Source organism: Canis lupus, chromosome 36 (assembly GCF_011100685.1).
Source record: "Canis lupus familiaris isolate Mischka breed German Shepherd chromosome 36, alternate assembly UU_Cfam_GSD_1.0, whole genome shotgun sequence".
NCBI classification, from domain to species: domain Eukaryota; kingdom Metazoa; phylum Chordata; class Mammalia; order Carnivora; family Canidae; genus Canis; species Canis lupus.
This window is the reverse complement of record NC_049257.1, coordinates 8,023,656-8,043,361: the sequence shown is the minus strand read 5'-3', so window position 1 is coordinate 8,043,361 and position 19,706 is coordinate 8,023,656. Positions and strand designations below refer to the sequence as shown.

Below are 19,706 nucleotides of genomic sequence, written 5' to 3'. Positions count from 1 at the left end.
GAGGATGTGGGTTTCCACTCTCCAGAAAGTTGTTCTGGCATCTACTTCCTACCTGCTTCTCCCTCTGCCTGTGTCTCTGCCTCTCCCTCTTTCTCTCTCATGAATAAATAAATAAAATATTTTTTTTTAAAAAAGAGGATTTTGTAGACAGAACAAAAGATGTTGTGTAATTTTCACAAGCTTTCTTTCTGTTAAGAACCCTGCAACAGTGACAGAGCAAGTTGTGGTACTAAATGAGATACTCCAGGTAGCCTCATTAAGAAGGTGAGGGTTATGCTGTTCAAGAAAAAAGGGTGAGGTTGAGCAAAGACTGGACATTAGTAAGTTAGACATGTAGTTACCTGTAGAAATAATGTTCCAGGTGGAACTAGAGCTAGAGACCTAAGGCAGAAGCCTCCTGACCTGTTTAAAAAACAGCAAGGATGCCAGGAAGTCTGGTGTGCATTGAGCCAGAGGGAAGTCTAAGAATGGTTACAGAGCAGGGGCATTGGGGCAGATCACCATGGGCCTTTATTGGCCATTGTTAAGACTTTATACTCTGAGTGAGGTAAGAAACCACTGATGGTTTGGAGCTTTAGTCGTACAAAATAGGTCTTTATTTGTAAAAGATCACTCTTTTGTCTGTGTTGACTATAGACTGAAGGGGGTTAGCATAGAAGGAGGATGATCTGAAAGCAAATCTGCTGTAATTTAGAGATGGTGGTGTTCACCTGGATTTAACAGTTGAGATGGTGAGAAGTGGCGAAATTATTTTGTTTTTAAGGGATAGGCCTCAGGATTTACTGATGTTTTAGATTTGCCCTTTAATGACATGGTAACAAATATTCTCTCCTTGACCAAACTCTAGCCACATTCTTCTGAGCTCTCTTCTTGAGTAGGCCTTAATCCTGTCCTATAAAGAATGGAACAAACACCAATGTATTTTGACAGCTCAAGGCTGCAGGCCTATGATGACTCTAGCCCCTTTTAAAGCACTTACCTGAGAGAACTCAAGGCTGACAAAAGAATGTAGGGTTTGTTCCTACCAATATCTGAAGATAGGGCCTATTCTCCTAGTCTCTGTGAGAGGGTAGAAGCCTAACTTGGATTAAGTGCCAGGAAGCAAACACAGATGGATTTCACATAGTCTAAACCTTTCTTCCTGCTTTTTATAATTTTTCATTTCCCTGACACTACAGAGTTCCCCTCCTCCCCACTAACTCCTTCCCTATTCTCTGATTCTCCCTTTCAAATGCCCAGTCCTTTCTGTCTGAATCAAAGTTGAATTCATTTCACACTGGACCCTTTCCCTATTATTATTATTATTATTATTATTATTATTTCCCTATTATTAATAGTATAAGTAATATATTATGGTTTGAAATCATCCTTACCACTTTAACTAGAGTCCTGCTTTGTTTATCTTTGCCAGTGGTGGGGACTGGAGGAAGAGTTGTTTGGGGTGGCCAAATCAAAAATAAATATTGCGGGATCCCTGGGTGGCGCAGCGGTTTGGCGCCTGCCTTTGGCCCAGGGCGCGATCCTGGAGACCCGGGATCGAGTCCCACGTCGGGCTCCCGGTGCATGGAGCCTGCTTCTCCCTCTGCCTGTGTCTCTGCCTCTCTCTCTCTCTCTCTGTGACTATCATAAATAAAAAAAAAATATTGCACGTGTTAGACTTGAGATGTCTATGAAACTAAGTGGTAGTGTCAGGTAGGTTGTTGATCTGAAAGGCGGGATGGAGTGAACAGCTTAGCCAGTGATGGTGCCTACCAACCACCCAGCATCTTCATCTCAATGAACCTTGCTATTTTCCACTTGTTACATATGCTGCAACTGTTTGGAGTGTAGGAAAAACTTACTGGGAGGTGGGAAGTATTCCTCCAAAAAGGCCCTAACGTGGCAATTAATTGCTGAATGCTGGTAATGAAATAAAAGCAGCCCAAGAAATGCCTCATATCATTTTCTATAAAAATTAATAATAGAAATAATTTTGTACCTAGTAGATAAAAGGCATAGCTTATTATATATGCAAAATGATTCTGGTAAACATTAAATCCATGGGGCTTGAGAAACTACATACGTATAACATCTTAGCTCATGCTGCCATAACAAAGCACCATAGAATGGCTGGCTTAAACAATAGGAATTTATTTCTCACAGTTCTGGAGACTGACAGTCCAAATCAAGGTGGCAGCAGGGGCAGTATCTGGTGAGAACTCTCTCCTTGGGTTGCAGATGGCTGCCTTCTTGCTGTGTCCACACATGAGTTCTCCTCATGCTTGCTGTGTCCTCTGAGTATGTGGATGCAGAGAGACAGGGAAGCAAGTTCTCTGTTGTCTCTTCTTATAAGGACATTAATCCCATCTTGAAGGTCAGACCTTCCTAACCTCACCCAAACCTAGTTACCATCCAATGACTCCCATCTACAAATACCATCACACTGGGTGTTAGGGTTTCTACCAATAAATTTTAGGGGGACAGAGTTCAATCTATAGAACACAAAATCTGAAAGGTGAGGAAGAAGAGACACATCGTCATCACATCCACCGTTGTGTTGTCACCTTGGAGCTGCTTTAGAATTTGTTTATTCTATTTTATGCTAAAATGTGTTCATACGGATTTCATGCCACGGTTTTAATTGATATACTTGCAATAATTATCATACTTTTTCCAGAAATTATTGTGTCTTTATAATGTGTTTTATGGAATAATGAAGGCTCTATAGGTATTATTCGTATAAGGCATAAAACATGACAGTATAAAATGAAGCTATTCACCAACACTTTTATTATAAGCCTAAAACTGTTCCAACTGCCTAAGGGTTAATGCCCACTATTGAGGACAGAGTAAAATAATAAGCTTCACAAATAAGACAGAAGTAAATATTATTTGCCATTTATTACTGAGACCAGCCACTTGACAAACTGACCTTATTCAGCTAAGCTTTCAACAACACAGTTTTTTGTTTCTAATTCTGGTAATATTAAGTACTCTTTTGGCAGAAACACAAATTCAAAAGCAATTTAAAAAACAATAATGCATATGTGAAAAGTGTCAACAGGGCTCTTCAGAGAGGTGAAGAATGGTAATTTCTAAATATATGCTCCTCACTTGGATCATTGCCCTATTAAGCAATTTGGATTCCATGCAAACTTCTTCAGAAATCGTAAAAAAATATATATATAATGGTAAATATATTTATATATATAAAATATATAATATATATAAAATCTTGACCACAATATGTGTCCACAACAAATGATCAATAAAAGCTGCAACACTGATTAATATCCTCCATAAAATAATCTGTTACTTAGGCAATGTTTAATCATACACTCACAAAACTGACTTTCTAGAAAGATAAAAATGAAGTAATGTTGATTGAATACTTATTTTAGCTGGTGCTTATCCCTTTACTTAGTAACTTGCTCACATATAATGTGAATTAAGTTAGAGTAGTCCTGTTATAACCAAAAGTACCTTATTTTTCTGAAAGATTTTATTTATTTACTCATAATAGACACAGAAAGAGAGGCAAAGACATTGGCAGAGGGAGAAGCAGGCTGATGTGGGAGCCTGATGGGGGACTCGATCCCAGGACCCTGGGATCACGACCTGAGCCAAAGGCAGATGCTCCATCACTGAGCCACCCAGGCGTCCAAACGAAAGTACATTAATCAAAAAAATAAAAGAGCCTGGGTGGCTCAGTCGGTTAAGCCACCAACTTGATTTCAGCTTAGGTCATGATTTCAGAGTTGTAAAATTGATCCCCGGGTTGGGCTCCACGCTGGGCATGCAGCCTGTTTAAGATTCTCTCTCTCTCTCTCTCTCTCTCCCCCCACCTCCCTCTCTAAAACATAATAGATAAATAAATTGCAGAATATAACACATGGACTGTGCTTAAAAACCTACCTTATAAAAAATAAAAGTAGCCCAGCACTTAAACAGATTATGGACTGGCTAAAAGAAGAAATCATCCCATTTCTACACTAATCCTTAGGTATTTTGCTTATGTGTGAAGATAAGATTGCTCTTATCCCTCATCAATGTAAAACTATTAGAAGGAATAAGACCTAGTAATAGAAATTTTAAAAATTAAAATCTATTTATTTGCATAGCATGTGATACTTTTCATAGCTATTTAGCACATTATCATATTTGAGTTTCCCCCAAATCTTGTGACATTAGTAGCGCCAATTATATTTTAAGAGGAAACTAAGATAGTAATAGGTTGTAATTTGGAAGTAGACACACATCAAAACAGTTGCAAAATATTTTTAAAACAAAACATGACCTGATTAATTCATCATGTTTGGAAAATGACAGCCCACAGTGCTCCTGTAGTTTGGATGAGTGAGTGAATATATGAATGAAGTTCCATGCTTAGCGCTTTTGAAGTTGCTTAAACCAAGAATTAAGCTGTATAGAACATTATGGCTTAAGCTATCCTAAATTAAAAATGGAACTGAATTAAAAGAAACAAGTTCAGTACTCTCCCCGTACAGTCCGTGAGGACTGGAACCATAATACATACTAATATAAATGAGGACCCATGATCCGTGGTGATGCCAGGCACAAACTGGGTGGGCATAAGGAGCCCAGTTAATGCCCCATGCAAGATCTGCTCTATTTAACCTACTTAGGACACTTGCTTTGCTCTCCAGCCTTTATCCAAAAAACTTGACTGCTGCCGTATCCATCAGATAACAGCAGATGGCACACTCAAACAAAGTAATTGAGGAGCTGTAATAAAGTCACCGTTTACAAAGGTGTCACCTACAAAGGATGATAGAGCATCTCAGTACAAGCTGCAACAAGGATCCATTACTCCCCTTAGGATTAGAGGGCAAGGCAAAGAAGCAGTGTTGAAAGCCAAAGAGCGTAACTGTATGGGGAAGGCCATCTGACACATAACCTCTAGAAGAGAGATACGTGATGAACTGCACAGAAGAGAGGTGAGGGGAACAAATACTACAACCTCCCTCTTTCCTCCACCTCTGATCTCCTGTCAGAGCTTCCACTGGCTGATCTCTATCAGAAGCCATAGGGACAGAAAGTTCATGGATTGCAGTCCATAAAGGTCAGCTTCCCAGCCACAGTGCAAAGTAGAGGGTAGAGCATGGATCTTCAGGAGCAAGTGGAAAATAACATGTACATTGAAGAAAAAGAAATTCCACAATTCACACTTAACAGTCATGCCAAAATTTAACAACTTTTCAGGAAAAGCCTCAACTTGTTTAATTTTTCTGTAAGGTAAGGCAAAAATGCAGGTAAATTGCATACAGTAAATACTTATAGAATAATTATATTGAATGGTGAATTAAATCCAAAGGGTTGAATGAACAAATAGGCTATATAGAAATGGGGCGGGGGGAGGGAGAGAGAGGAGCAGAGAGAGAAAAGAAACTTAGGTTTTTATTCAGACACCATGAGTCCAGTTAAGGAGAATGTAACCTAGCGACAGAATCTTTACATGATGGTTTGCTCATAAATTGTTGAAAATGGTAGTTAGTGATATCAGAAAGCATAATTAAATAAGGAGAAGTTACCAGAATGACTTGGGGGGGGGGACACAGAGAGCAAATACCTAGGTATATAGATAAGATCAAATGGTTCTTCAAATTCTGCTATAAAATATCTTTCTGCACATTATATTAAACAAATATGCACACAAAATAAAAACTATTTAGAAGGAAACAAAACTAATTTCTGCTGGAAAAGCATGTGCCTAAAATAGATCTTTTTCAGTATAAATTTGAAAAAGTTAAAAATTATGATCTCGACCTTTCTGGAAAACATTTATCTTCAAGCTTTTGATCCTGTTACAGTTTTCAATAATGAAAAAAAAACAACTCATATTTAGATCAATTTTAATATTTCCTCCTGATTGATATTTGGTAACATTTATGTATAAAACTATCAGCTAATCACATCACACAGATAATAAACTAATACCAATATCAGAGTTAGGATGATTTCTCTTTATTACTACTGATTTCATTTATTCACACACACATTCTAAGTTCAAGAGAATATGTTAATTGGTGTATTTACTCTAATTTTTTAAAAGATTTTATTTATTTATTCATGAGAGAGAGAGAGGCAGAGACACAGGCAGAGGGAGAAGCAGGCTCCATGTGGGGATCCCAACATGTGACTCCATCCTGGGTCTCCAGGATCACATCCTGGGCTGAAGGAGGCGTTAAACCGCTGGGCCACCCGGGCTGCCCTACTCTATTTTTGATGCTCTGGCCTCTGGGGCCTCTCTGAGTGGGGAGAGACTGGCCCTCCCAGGACTTGCCAATTCTTAGAGATAACAAATGACTCACCTTTCATGTGTAAACCAGGCAATCCACAGCCCCTGCCTTACCTGAATCACCTCCTCTCTTTGGCTGAGCGACCAGCCCAGAAGACAGTATTCCTCCCACTAGCCTCCCAGACCCAGATACTGGGCAGTTAGGGATAACCTCCATGCCCCTGAGCCCTCTAAAATTATTCAAACTAGTCACTTCTAGCTCTGCTTACTATACCTTGCCTTGCCTTTCTCATGGAAACCATAATAAAGATTTCACCTATCTGATCCCCTTGTTCCTGCTGCCTTCTGGCATTTCCTGTGGGGTCCCTCCTGGGACAGTGTGTCCCCTCCTCTTAGAAATTGTAACAAACTATTTTTTCAATGGCAATCATTTCTCATTTGTTGGAAAAATAAGAAAATGTACATGTTAGAACAGTTGGTTCTAGTCATTACTGTCTATGCTAACTCTTGGGGAAACCGTGCAATAAATATTTTAGAGATTGATAACTGACTCCAAGTTCATCTGCTGGCTGTGTGACATTGGGCAATGTAATAACAATGAATCTTGGTTTCTCCTTTGTTAAATGGGGATATTCCCTACCAGAAGGTCAGTTAGTCTTCTTTAGGTTGTTCTCTGCTTAAAAAAAAAAAAAAAAAAAAAGATACTTTCAGTTTTTACTGAATTCTAGCCACGGTTTTATCTTCCCACTGGGAAATACAGATTACCTGCCTTTTCTGCTATCTGTCAAGAAGTCTGTATTTTTCATAGTTATGATTTTACTTACTTGACATCGGCCAAATCAGATCTGACACAGTTACTAGTTGATAGTAAAACCCCCACAAGAGGGCGGCAGAGGCAACACAATTGTAGGCAGGTGGCACCGAGAGCCTGAGGAGGAAGGGAGGGATGGTCCGGTCCTGAGGATGGCTAGATACAGGTGAACGTCCAGGGCTCAGCCTGGGCGGCTTCGTGTGTGCTGGCTCCTCAGAGCTGCCACCTTGTCATCAACGTCCCAGGAAACATAATGACCCGCAGGCAGTTCTTGGCTCCACCTGAGAACCTGGGTCAGCTTTTGGAATTCATTTTGTGAAGAAGCTCAGGTTTTCTCTACAATTCATTGCTGTGTTCCACAGATATGAAATCTTAATATCATTCTTACTTCCTGATCCACAGACAGCACATTTATGTGCAATTACCAGTCTATTCCTGAAAGACAAAACATTTCTAAAAAGTATTAAATCAAAGATCACTCAAAATCCATGCTTGCATGGATTTACCTTTATCCATATACTAAAATAATAAGTATTTCATCTTGAAATATTTTTAAGTAGATCATTGGTATTATATTATATTAATATATTATTAATATTATTATATTAGGTAGATCATTAGTAGTAAAAATTTAGACCACTCTATATTTGAAAAAAAAAACTCACATAGTATAATATGTCCCTTTTGAGCTTTTACTGCATTTGAGGGAGAAAGAATCAACGAATTGAAAGCATCTGCACTAAATAAGTTCTAAAATTTTGTGCCAGTTTTGATGGTCGGGAAGGGCTATGTAAGGTCCCCTGTCTATATACCCTCAACACAAGTAGGCGTCATAGGAAAATGCACATTCTAATTAGAAATTTAGAGGAGAAGAGATTAAATTATTTTAGCAGTAATCAGGAAATATTTTACAGAAATATTTTTATGATATTTAAAAATCAATTTAATTATAAATTATATAAATATAAGTTTTAGTATCATTTTACTTTATAAAATGTGGTCTAATTTGCAGCCTGAGTAAATCAGTGTGTCATTCTTTCATTCATTTGCTGATTTTACACATGCACTCTTTCATTTATAACCAGAACAGAAGTCCCTTTCCTGCCCTCAACAAAAAGGTATATTGTTTCCAGAACCTGCCCGACTTTTCTAATATTTGGTTTTATGAAAAACTGATGGAGTAAAGGCAGCTGCCCACCCTGAATTGGGAATTTTTTACTTGTATTTTTTACTTGTTGGGAAACAGTTTAAGACAGCTCTGGTACAATATTTCTGCTGTTTAAAGAATTCTTTACATATCATGTCCTGATATTTCAGAACAGAGATTTTCAAATGCTTTTCCAAATATATGGAAAAATATGGACTTTTTTTGTCATGACACGTTTACTTTTTAAAAAGTAAGTCTCTTGATTCAGTCACGGCCCTGGGATCTTAAGGGATTAGCCACTGTCATATCCAAAATCATGCATTTATTCAGGGTAAAAGTTAATTTTCCTGGTCTTCCTCAGAAGAGATTGCCTCAGGGATGCCAGAGAGATTTGAGGTAATGTCAATTTAAAATACTTTTACTAGGGAGCCTGGGTGGCTTAGTCAGTTAAATATCCAACTCTTGGTTTTTGGCTCAGGTCATAATCTCAGGGTCTCGAGATCGAGCTGTGCATGGGGCTCTGGGCTCAGTATGGAGCCTGCTTGTCCCTCTCCCTCTGCTCCTTCCTCCATAAATAAATAAATAAATAAATAAATAAATAAATAAATAAATAAAATAAAATCTGAAAACACTTTTACTGAAACTCAATTCCTTGGGCCAGAGGAAAGTCCTTACTAAAGCTGATGGTACAAGTAAAGCTTCATTTACTGTTTCCAGGCATCACCACCAGACTCTCTGTCACCACCAGTATGCTTTTCTCCTCCAAAACACCTCCCATTTCAGTTCCAAGGTATGAAACTCAGAAAAGTCGATCAGCTCTTTTTGAGGTAAGGGCGGGGCCCAAAGCCTCACTCACTGAGCCTCTCTTCATCCGCCTCTAAGGTATCACTATGTCGTATTAAATTTCCTCAAACTACAGTTTGAATATTAGTCACCAAGTATATGATAGACTTGCAATAGAAGTGGCTATCCAATAGAGCTTCATTGTGTGTGAAACCTGGATCTCCTGATAATCTTCCTAATTCCTTTCTTGATGGTTGGAAAAGTGATACCCGATTGCTCTCTTCTTATAGCAGATGCACCAAAGACTTGGAGACCCAAGACCAGAATGGGGAGATAGAGTTTATTGAGTAGATAAGTATAGTACACTTTCAAGAGTGAAAGTGTGCCACTGCCAGAGTAGAGTGGAAGCTCTGGCCCCAGAAGCTCTAGCTGCATCCTTTTAAGCCTGCTTTGCCTACATGTAAATTTGGCTTTGATTGACATTTTCGATTGACAGCTGGTGGTTATATAACATTTTGGCCTCTGTGCATGTGCCTACCCATGATGCATTTGGTTATAATTGTATTTATTTTTTGTATTGCATATTTATGGACTTTTTTATAAGATTTTATTTATTTGTTCATGAGAAACACACAGAGAGAGAAGCAGAGACATAGGCAGAGGGAGAAGCAGGCTCCCTGCAGGAGCCTGATGTATGACTAGATCCCTGGACCCCTGGATCACAACCTGAGCCGAAGGCAGATGCTCAACAACTGAGCCACCCAGGTGCCCCTATATTTATGACTTGTAATGAGTTTTGTTGTGACTTTGAAGGTATGTAAGGGCAAGTTGCGCCCCTTGGGTGCATGCTCAGCTCTTAGACGTCCCCATGTGGCTTTTGAGCCAGCTCTGTGGCTAGGCCTTTCTGTTCTGTTAATCCTTACAGGTGACTCTGAAGGTGTCACTAAGCCTTGGAGGTGGAGGCCAGAGGTGACCAACACCTGCTTTATCCCTCCTTGCTCATGTCTAACTAACTGCCCAACAAAAGAATAAGAAATTCCAGTTGCTTAACATAAGGAAGACAGGTTATTTTTTTGGAATGCTACAGGGGTTCCTACCTCTGTCCCTCACTCTCTTTGCTGAACCGATAGGCTGGAAAACTACCAAAAGCCTTGGCGACAAATATAAAATAAGCAAAAATTCTTCAAAGGTCACTCAGACTCAGATTTTCTGCCCTTGTTACTTTCTTTCAAGTTTACAGACATTAGATGACCTTTTTGGTTGAATTTATATATATGATCTATTTTTTTTCCAAATATCTCTCAGAGATTGACATTCTGGTGTGTTCACAGTGCTACTGCCATGAAGGTATGTATTTTCTGTGATGCATAATCGGTTTCGTTTGTTCTAAGCAAATACCTGACAATGTCCAGGTTAATGGATTTGGTAGATTAATGTTACAAAAAACAATATCTCTCATAATAAATTACTGAAAATATGTGTTCATTTATATCATGGCTTTAGCTAAATTGATTATGAATGATTTAGGAATATGTATACAAAACACAATTGAATTTTTCATATTTTCCTGGTTAGACCAGGAATCTACCTACCACTAAAATTTATTTGTAACCCCCAAATAATTACTTTTGATGTTTTCATGGTCACTGGTGGATCGGTGCAGAGGAGTGAAAAATTTGAGTTGCCCAATGAGCATGTTTCCTGCTGAGGTTGAACAAGACAGAGCTCTGCCTTCTTGTCTCAGCTCTCATACTGTAAACAAGTGTCCTTTTTGTGGTATATTTAGTGCCAATTTTTTTTTTTTTTGCATTTTTATGCTTTTTGTCGGTGATTTCACCGTTTAAAATAGTCCTGAAGTGTTATCTTGTATTTCTAAGCACAGGAAAACTGTGATGTGTCTCACAGAGAAAATATGGGTTAGATAAGCTTCACTCAGGTATGAGTTATAGTGCTGTGAGTTCATTGTTAATGCTTCAACAATACATATTAATTTAGGCGTCTTTAAACAGAAACACAAAACAAGTTATATATTGATTGGTTTTAGAAATGTTGTGACCAGAGTGTGACCTTATTTTGTATGTCCCCAAGAGCAGTAGGTCGGTATGCACTAATTCAGTACAGCTTTATAGTACATAACTACCATGAATAATGAGACTCGCCTGTATTCTCAGCTGGCCCTAGGCAAGAAGAGGCCCTAACCCCTAGTTCTCACCTTTGACCAGACTGGAACCACATGTGGAATTGAAAGGGAAAATAACTGACACTAAAGTTCCAATTGTGGAGATTTGGCTGCAATGGATAACTGTATTCATCTTTCCATGAGTCTAATAGGCAGCTAGCTGGGCTTGAGAACAACTTTGCTGGCTCACTCTGTGGCCACAAGAACTGAATGGCAGCTCAGGAACTTCCCATTGGGGGCACTCTCCAAGGGCAATATGTCTGTTCTCTTAGGGAAAGTAGCCTGAAAAGAGGCTTTTCTAGCCCTCCTTGGGTCATCTTTGTATGTTCATATTCAAATAAAATGATTTAAGCTCCTATGACAAACAATGCCTTACTATTACATATCACAATTGTTTAAGTTTTGAGCAGATATCACTTTATTTTAGGAGAAGAGGGCACAGCCCGGTCCCAGACAATGAGATATATGAGAAAGTTTGCTGGGAATTTTTTCTTCCTTCACTGTTGGGTGGAAGCAAATGGGAGAAACGCTATGCTCTTTAACTGAAGTTATAGGAAAAAATAATGTTTGTAAGCTATTGTAGCTATTTTGCAACCATGAGAGAAAGACCAAGAAACTTACAGGACACATCCTAGAGTTCTGACATCAATGAATGCACCAACTGTTCTTGTTATGTGGGAAAAATCAATCCCTCTGGCTGGGCCACATTTACTCAGGCATTCTTTATCTTGCAGCTGAAAGCAAGCCTACTGATAGCCTTTCCATCCTGCAGAGCATTGTAAGTCCGGCACTATTCCTAAGGATTCCTAGAGGGTTCATGCTCTCACTGTCACCCTTGGATAGAATTCTCAATCCATGTTTCCTGTCTCACTTTCAACAGATAAGCTTTCTTTCTACGCAGCTCTGCTCCCCTACATGGAGCCATCAGCTCTCCTTTATTAACCAAAGCACCACAACACAAAGCTGTTACATGTGGTGGACTTTTATGAAAGATGTGGGACCAAGAAGGGTCAGTAAGCAAGTGTAACACAGGAACAAACTGATTATTCAATATTAGGCATTGCTGCCCAAATATCCTAGCCTTCCCTGCTGTAGGGAATCTCCCTATAGGCTCTTCGTCCCCTTGGCATGTCAACATGTTCTCCCTACAGAGGAGATCTCTTCCTTGGAAATCTCTTCCTCGGGGTTGAGACCATCTCAGTTCACTCTCTGTTGAAGGGATGTTGAATGTGTATATGCATGTGTGCAATAAAATACTGGTAGGAAATACATGTAAAATATTAAAAATGTCAATCTCTGGGTGATAGGATTGCAAGTAATTCTATATAATCTTCTTTGGTGTTGTGTGATTGCCTCCCCCCCCCCAATATCTATAATGAACATAAACTGTTTCTTAAATAGAACATTACTTTTAGTAAAACATTCAATTCAATAATTTATTTTATATCTTATTACATGTCTGGCAATAAGATATGAAATATATTCAGTTTCCATGTGTTAACGTAATATACTGACATTTGTTACAAAACAATACTAGTAAAAAAAAAAATTCTGCTTCCAAGATCTAAATGCTTAATTGCCCTTTTTCCCCCAGAGTTAACTCTCTCTTCATTTATACATCTTCCTCTTCTATTCTTATTAATCCTGCTCTTCAAATTCATCACAAGCTCTAGCCCTTGGGTGGTTCTCTAGAGCTGTGGTCTCCAAGTACTTTGTTCCTGATTTTTTATCAGTAAAAATATTTGAACATGGACCCTAATGAAAGTATATGTACTTAGAAAATCTTTACATGTACAACTCTAATAATACATCATAAAACACAAAAATTAAATAGGAAGGCATCAGATAAAGATGAAATAAGATTGTTCAATGTAATGACATAATCCATTGCATTGATAATAAAAGGTATTTTGTAATTGATAATGCTTTATTGTTTTTTAAAATCTGAGTTTAACCCTATGTGATTTAGCAAATCAAAAAGGTTGATTCATCTTAATATTTGATTTCAGTAACTCATTCTACTTCAAAACTTTGTCAGTTATAATATGAGCAGGTGAAATAAAAATATTTAACTAATTGTTAAAGGATGAGTATTAAGTAATAAGAACAGCAACCACGCAATCAGAATGAACACAGGCTGAGATATCTAATCCCAAGTGTTCACCAGCTATCAACCATAATTTCAAGGAAAAAAAAACAACAATGGCACTCTAATACATTTGACTGTAGTTTGCTCTTAAACATTAATTTTATTTTATTTTATATTTTTTCCACCCGGGCTGCCCTTAAACATTAATTTTATTTTTTTTTTATTTTTTATTTTATTTTATTTTATTTTTTTTTTTTTTTATGATAGTCACAGAGAGAGAGAGAGAGAGGCAGAGACACAGGCAGAGGGAGAAGCAGGCTCCATGCACCGGGAGCCCGACGTGGGATTCGATCCCGGGTCTCCAGGATCGCGCCCTGGGCCAAAGGCAGGCGCCGAACCGCTGCGCCACCCAGGGATCCCTAAACATTAATTTTAAAATAAAGTAACAGAAGCATGGCTAATCTATGCCTTTGAAGTATAGGTGTTGTTTTAACGAACAACAAAAAGTCCTAGTGACTGTTCTTGAAAGGACTTAAGCTATAGAGGAAGCATTTGGAAAATAGATGTTTTGGAAATTTTTCACTTATTCCTGACGTTTTCCCCCCAACATTGTTTGTTATGTAGAAACACTTTTGCACATGCATGCTTAAAACCAGAATTTTATAACTGAATTGGTGGAAATAATTAAGAAATGAGTATTAGGATCTAATAAACTTTTAGCTAGAATTTCTTGTTCTGTTTTGGACTTAGGGTTTTGAAATATAGAGCTATGATAATACCCTTTCAATAAACTTTTCTTCTAAATCAGTCTATCCCCTTCTGTTTCCTGAAAAAAATGAACCTGTTTAAAAACTCAGCTACATGGCTAGTTCTTATGTAGGTTTATATACATAACTAATTTATCTCCACTATAAATTGTGCATTCTTTGAGAGGTAGCACCATCTCACACTCATAGCTTGTATAAGAATGCTGGCAGTCACTTCTTGGACACATAAAATGCCAGGGCTGGTGCAAAATGCTCTACATTCAATCCTTTGAACAAACTTATGGCCTGGAACTGGTATCATTCTCGTTTCACAAATGAGAAATTTTAGGTGATTTTCCTAAGACCACACAGAAAGAGGCAGTGCTGAGATGTGAGTCCTGACACCCTGGCTCAGAGTCACCATGCATAATCAGAGCACTATACTGCTAGGCTAAGGGCATCTAGCTTTCAATGAAATAGAGTAGGGTCTTTATTGATACAAGTTGGTAATAAATGAAAGGACAGAAACATAATTTTAGAAGGATTTCCTCATTGAACTAGAATTATTGTAATTTAATTGAGAAAAAAGCATACTGCTGTTACACTGTAGTTCTAGTTTGTCAAAGAAGTGGCAGCTATGATTTTTCACTATTTCTCAACTACAGAAAATGCAGATGAAAAGTTGGGTAACAGCAGGAATTTGTTATGTCCTATCTTCTTGAATTACTGTTTAGGGAACAAAATGCCACAGGTAACTTTTAAAATTGATAGGGACTGAAATGTTTCTTTTGGGTTTAAAAAGAAAAGGCAGGTCTAGAGAAAAGGAAAAGACATATTGACAAGGTTTCCTATCCCAAAGGAGAAAGGAAACAGAAACTTACATTTAGAAAACCAAGAGGAGAATGAAAATGAAAGTTATCAGAGGAAACTTGACAGAGGAAAACATCTATTCAAACAAAAAGCAGAAAATAAACTAAGTCATAATTATAGATAAAGAAAATAGACACATTTTGAGAGACTGTGGCTTGGCTATTTCCACCCCTCAAATGCCTTTCTCCAGAAGGGGCCCTATCAAGATGATGGAAGATTCCTAAAAAAAGAGGTTCCTTTCTACTTTCCCTCTGGTGTTCTCACTCATTTTCAGTCTTCATCATTCAATCCTCATCTAGTGAAGTGACTCTTCCTTGAGAGTAAATATGAACTGTTATTGATAGATATTGTGGAATGTTAATGGTGAGAATTAGAGGAGGGTTTCTATATGGAAAATCAACTGGTGAAACTATAATGTGTATTATTATCTAGATCTTACAGAGATCAGGAACAAGCGAAGGGTGCCCACTTTCACCACTCGTACTCAACATATACTGGAGGTACTGGCCAGAACAATCAGGCAAGAAAAAAAAAAAAAGGTATCAGAATTGGGCAAAAAGAGGTAAAATTGTCTCTATTTGCAGATGACATGATTTTATACAGAGAAAATCCTAAGGACTCCACCAAAAACCTGTCAGATCTAGTCAACTAATTCAGTGAAGTTGTAGGATATGAAATGAATATGCAAAAATCAGTAGCATTTGTATACACTAACAACAAATTATCAGAAAAAGAAATAAAACTATCCTATTTACGACAGCACCAAAAGCAACAAAATACTTAGGAATGGATCTTATCATAGTCCTCATAGCATTTGTTCTCAACTGGCACATTGCCTAGTATTTGGTATCTGTCTTCCCACTCCCATTAGACTGTAAGCTCATAAAGCTTTGTTCAGTTTTATTAACTACACAAGAGTAGCACTGATCATATTACAGGTACTCAATAAATAGTTTTAAATGATTGCATGAATAAATCTGAACACTAAACATGTGAGCTTCTACTTTTGACCCTGGATCTCACAACCCATGAGATCATGACCCGAACTGAAGTCAAGAGGAAGACACTTAACCGACTGAGCACCCCGGGGACCCCTGATCTCTTTTTTTAGGTACAAGGTTATCTCCCCAAATTAAGTAAATACACAGTAGTGTTTTATGAAGGAACAGAAAAGAATGACCTAAAGCATGTCCATCTGCAAGGCCAAAGTTTTATTTCACTTGAGTAACTTTCATTATATGCTTGCATTAGATCAGCCGGTAAGGTCAAGGCATACAAAACTCCCATTGGTGGTGATCCACAAGGACCTACTGGGAGGACCTACTGTTTGTATTGTACCGGTCACTGTGTACATATGCCCTTTCTTCAAGGAGCTTACCATCCTATAGGGAAGTTTAAAAGGCTTAGCTACGGAGTGTAATTAGAGCATAAAATAAGACAACATGCTCTCAAGAGCTCAGCTGAATACTTCTTGTGTATGATAGAAACAAGGGCGCTGTATTTCTCTTATCCAAAGCACCACCAGGCTTCCCTGTCCTATCTAAACTTCATTGAACGTACTTTGCCAACAGATTACTTTTCCTACGTGTCTTTTTAACGGCTTAAGTGACCCCTCCATCCTCCACAGAGTTCTAGACCATGAGGTTCCCATCGTGAAGCATACACACTACCACCCACGGTCCCCCAGGGCTGCAAAATATGAGTAGCAACCTGAAGAACTCACTTTTATGTGGCTTCTGTTCTGAACCAAAACTGCCATTTTTCAGTGTGGGTGTCTTTTTTTCTTTTCCCTCATGACATAGACAAATGTTGATGTTTACTACAAGTTGGTACATTAGTTGCTAATTAAGTTCCTCACTGCTTCAGCCAAAACTTTCTGTATTGAATCCAAGAAAAGAATGGCAGCTATATCAAAAATAAGTTGTTGGGGATTTTGTTTTGTTTTATTAAAGGAAAGTTGCATATTAAAGAATATGGGGAACTTACAGGCTGGGAGATGGAAAACCTTCCTTCTTGGCTTCCCGTTAAGCTGAGTCGGTGGTTCAAGTCCCTCTGCGTCTGTCACCAGGCCCTGGGCGAAGCCACACGAACACTGCGCTTTGGGCCTCAGGCAATCAAACAAACCGCGACAGGTCATTGTTCCACTCGTGTTCTCAGGCCCAGATTCCCACGGGGAAGAGCAGGTTCCTTCTAGCGCAAAGGGGCTCTGGGTTCACGCACGTCTGGACCGACGCCTTAGCCTTATTCGCTCCCCCTGCACCCGACTTACCTGGGCGGAGGGGGGGAGGAGGGGGGGAGGGGGGACTCACCTGTCTGCCCCCGCTAAGGGAAGCCCCGGACCCCGCGCGGTCAAGCCCGCCCCGAGCCCCCCGGAGCCGGCAGCGGGGCGCGGGGACAGCGGGGCAGGGGTCGGGGCTCGGGCGGGCCTGCGGGGAGGGCCAGGTCCCCGCCCCCCGGACTGCCCTGCCCCGAGACCTGCGGACGCTCCCGCCCGCGGGCCCGTCTGGGGAAGGCCGAGGGCGCCGCGGAGAATCGAAACAGAAACCGGAGTCCGCCAAGTCCCGGGGCTGCCCTGCGGGGCGCGGCCTCCCCGCCCCCGCCGCCCGCCGCCGCCGCCAGCAGCCGCGCAGTCGGAGCCCGGAGCCCGAGCCCGGAGCACGGAGCCCGGAGCACGGAGCCCCCCGCCCGCAGCGCCCCCCGCAGCGCCCCCCGCGCAGGTGCGGCCGAGCCGGGCCCCCCGCCCCCCCCCACCCGCGCAGGTGCGGCCCAGCCGGGCCCCCCTCCCCCCGCCCCCGGCCCCGGGGAGCAGCCGGGAGCCCGCCGTCGGGCAGCCCGCGAGACCGTCCCCGCGGGGCCGAGCGAGGATGTGGAGCGGCCGCCCCTCCGCGGACCAGAGCTTCCGCCATCTCCTGTCGTGCTTCAGGGCGCGGGTGAAAACGTACATCCAGGTGGAGCCGGTCCTGGACTACCTGAACTTCCTGCCCGAGGAGGTGAAGGAGCAGATTCAGAGGAAGGCGGCCAACGCCGGGAACCTGCAGGCGGCCGAGCTGCTGCTGAGCACCCTGGAGAAGGGAGCCTGGCCCCCCGGCTGGACCCGCCAGGTCCTGGTGGCCCTTCAGAGCGCGGGCAGCGTCCTGGCCTCGCGCTACCTGAACCCCGAGCTCGCCGACCTGCCCTCGCCGTCCGCCGAGAACGCCCACGACCAGTGCCTGCAGCTGCTGAACCTCCTGCAGCCCACGCTGGTGGACAGGCTTCTGGTCAAAGACGTCTTGGACAAGTGCGTGGAGAAGAAGCTGCTGACCGATGAGGACAGAGACCGGGTAGGTGGCAGTTCGGGCGGAGGCAGGGGTTGCACCTGGGGGGCCCCTTCCCTGGCTCGCCCCACCCCGAGCGGCCCCTGACATCCCTGGGTGAGTCAGGTTCCCTCCCTTCTGGAGGGGACAGCGGTTAGGCACTTAAAAATATACTTTTGAGGGTGCAAGTACGAAAGAAAAGCTCTTTCTCTGATCCTTCCACTAAGATAAGCCGAAGAGGCGTCCGCTGCGACATAGTGCGGCCTGCTGACAGGTAGCATTTGTTGAGCACCTACTATAGACGCTTCGTATCGTTGGCAAAACCTGCTCCCGGGGTTCACGCTCCCAACGATCCATTAAGATTTTTAAGGTCGTTAACTTTGTTTTACAGATGAGGAAACTGAGGTGGGTCACATAACTTGCCCAGGTGTCCCAGGAAAGCAGTGGCGGACCTAGGGATTCGGATCCTGGTGGGGTGACATTTGACGTCTTACTTTGTATAGTTCCATACAACTGGTGTCCGCAAACCCTGACCCGCGGGCTGAGTAGGTCCAGAGTGTTACTGGGTTTTACAGGCCCATAAACTAAGAGTGGGTTTCGATTTTTCAACTGTCAGTGCTCATAAAGAAAGTTTTATGGGAACAGAGCCGCGCTCATTCATTTACATACTCTAACTGCTTCAGCGCTTTCGGAGCAGTTAAGGAGACACCAGACAGCCACAAAGCTTACAGTATTTATTATCTGGGCTTCACAGAAAACAACCTGCCAATCTCTGGCCTACATTATACATTATGCCATTTGATCTTGGTCCAAGTGGAGAAATTACATAACGCATGCACACACACACACACACACACACGCACACTTTCTTTTTCTTTAACCAAACTTACAAGATTCTCTGAGAATTAAAACTTGCAGATAATTCATTGAAAAAACATGCTCCCAATTGCAGTTTTCCATATTAGCAAAGGAGTAGTGGATTTTTTAGATGGTATTTTGACAGGGTAGATTTTACAGGGCACTTTACACTTAATGTAATGTTTCTTTTTTTAAAAAAAAGATTTATTTATTTATTCATGAGAGACATAGATGAGAGAGAGAGAGGCAGAGACATAGGCAGAGGGAGAAGCAGGCTCCTCACAGGGAGCCCGATGTGAGACTCGATCCTGGATCCCAGGATCATGACCTGAGCCAAAGGCAGACGCTCAACCACTGAGCCACCCAGGCATCCCTAATGTAAAGTTTCATTGTTCATTGTTTCTTAATGAACAAGGATGTACTATGAAGTATAGAAATGCTGACCTATTTGAACATGACTTGCTCCAAATTGTAAGTAAATAAAAATCTTATTTTGAAAGGCATGTAGGCATATAAACCCATGAGTAAGTCAAAGGCTTTGTCTAACATGCTATGATTCTGACATTTTCTTTCTTCTTCTTTCTTTCTTTCTTTCTTTCTTTCTTTCTTTCTTTCTTTCTTTCCATCCGTTGTTTGTTTCTTCATAACAAAGTTCTGGACATTGGTTGGCCTCACATTAGCCTGTGATGTAA

The 19,706-nt window shown here is 40.9% G+C and overlaps 2 protein-coding genes across 5 annotated transcripts in view; one reads left to right on the top strand and one right to left on the bottom strand.

Moving 5' to 3' along the window:
* GCA (grancalcin) overlaps positions 1-17,254 on the bottom strand; it is a 53,821-nt gene extending 36,567 nt beyond the window's left edge. Inside the window, exons 1-3 of one of the 4 annotated variants that reach the window (XM_038584670.1) lie at positions 17,173-17,254; positions 16,850-16,968; positions 7,063-7,484 (exon numbers count right to left, since the gene is read on the bottom strand). The gene's annotated coding sequence lies outside the window, so the exon portion shown is untranslated. Of the gene's footprint in view, positions 1-7,062; positions 7,485-16,586; positions 16,740-16,849; positions 17,126-17,172 lie in introns of those variants that run through there. The other 3 variants (XM_038584671.1, XM_038584673.1, XM_038584672.1) reach the window with 3 other exon arrangements.
* Positions 17,255-17,661: 407 nt separating this feature from the next.
* Positions 17,662-19,706, top strand: part of IFIH1 (interferon induced with helicase C domain 1) — a 58,176-nt gene continuing 56,131 nt past the window's right edge. Inside the window, exon 1 of the mRNA XM_038584667.1 lies at positions 17,662-18,183. Within this exon, the coding sequence (XP_038440595.1) occupies positions 17,728-18,183 (456 nt within the window). The 5' untranslated portion in view covers positions 17,662-17,727. The remainder of the gene's footprint in view (positions 18,184-19,706) is intronic.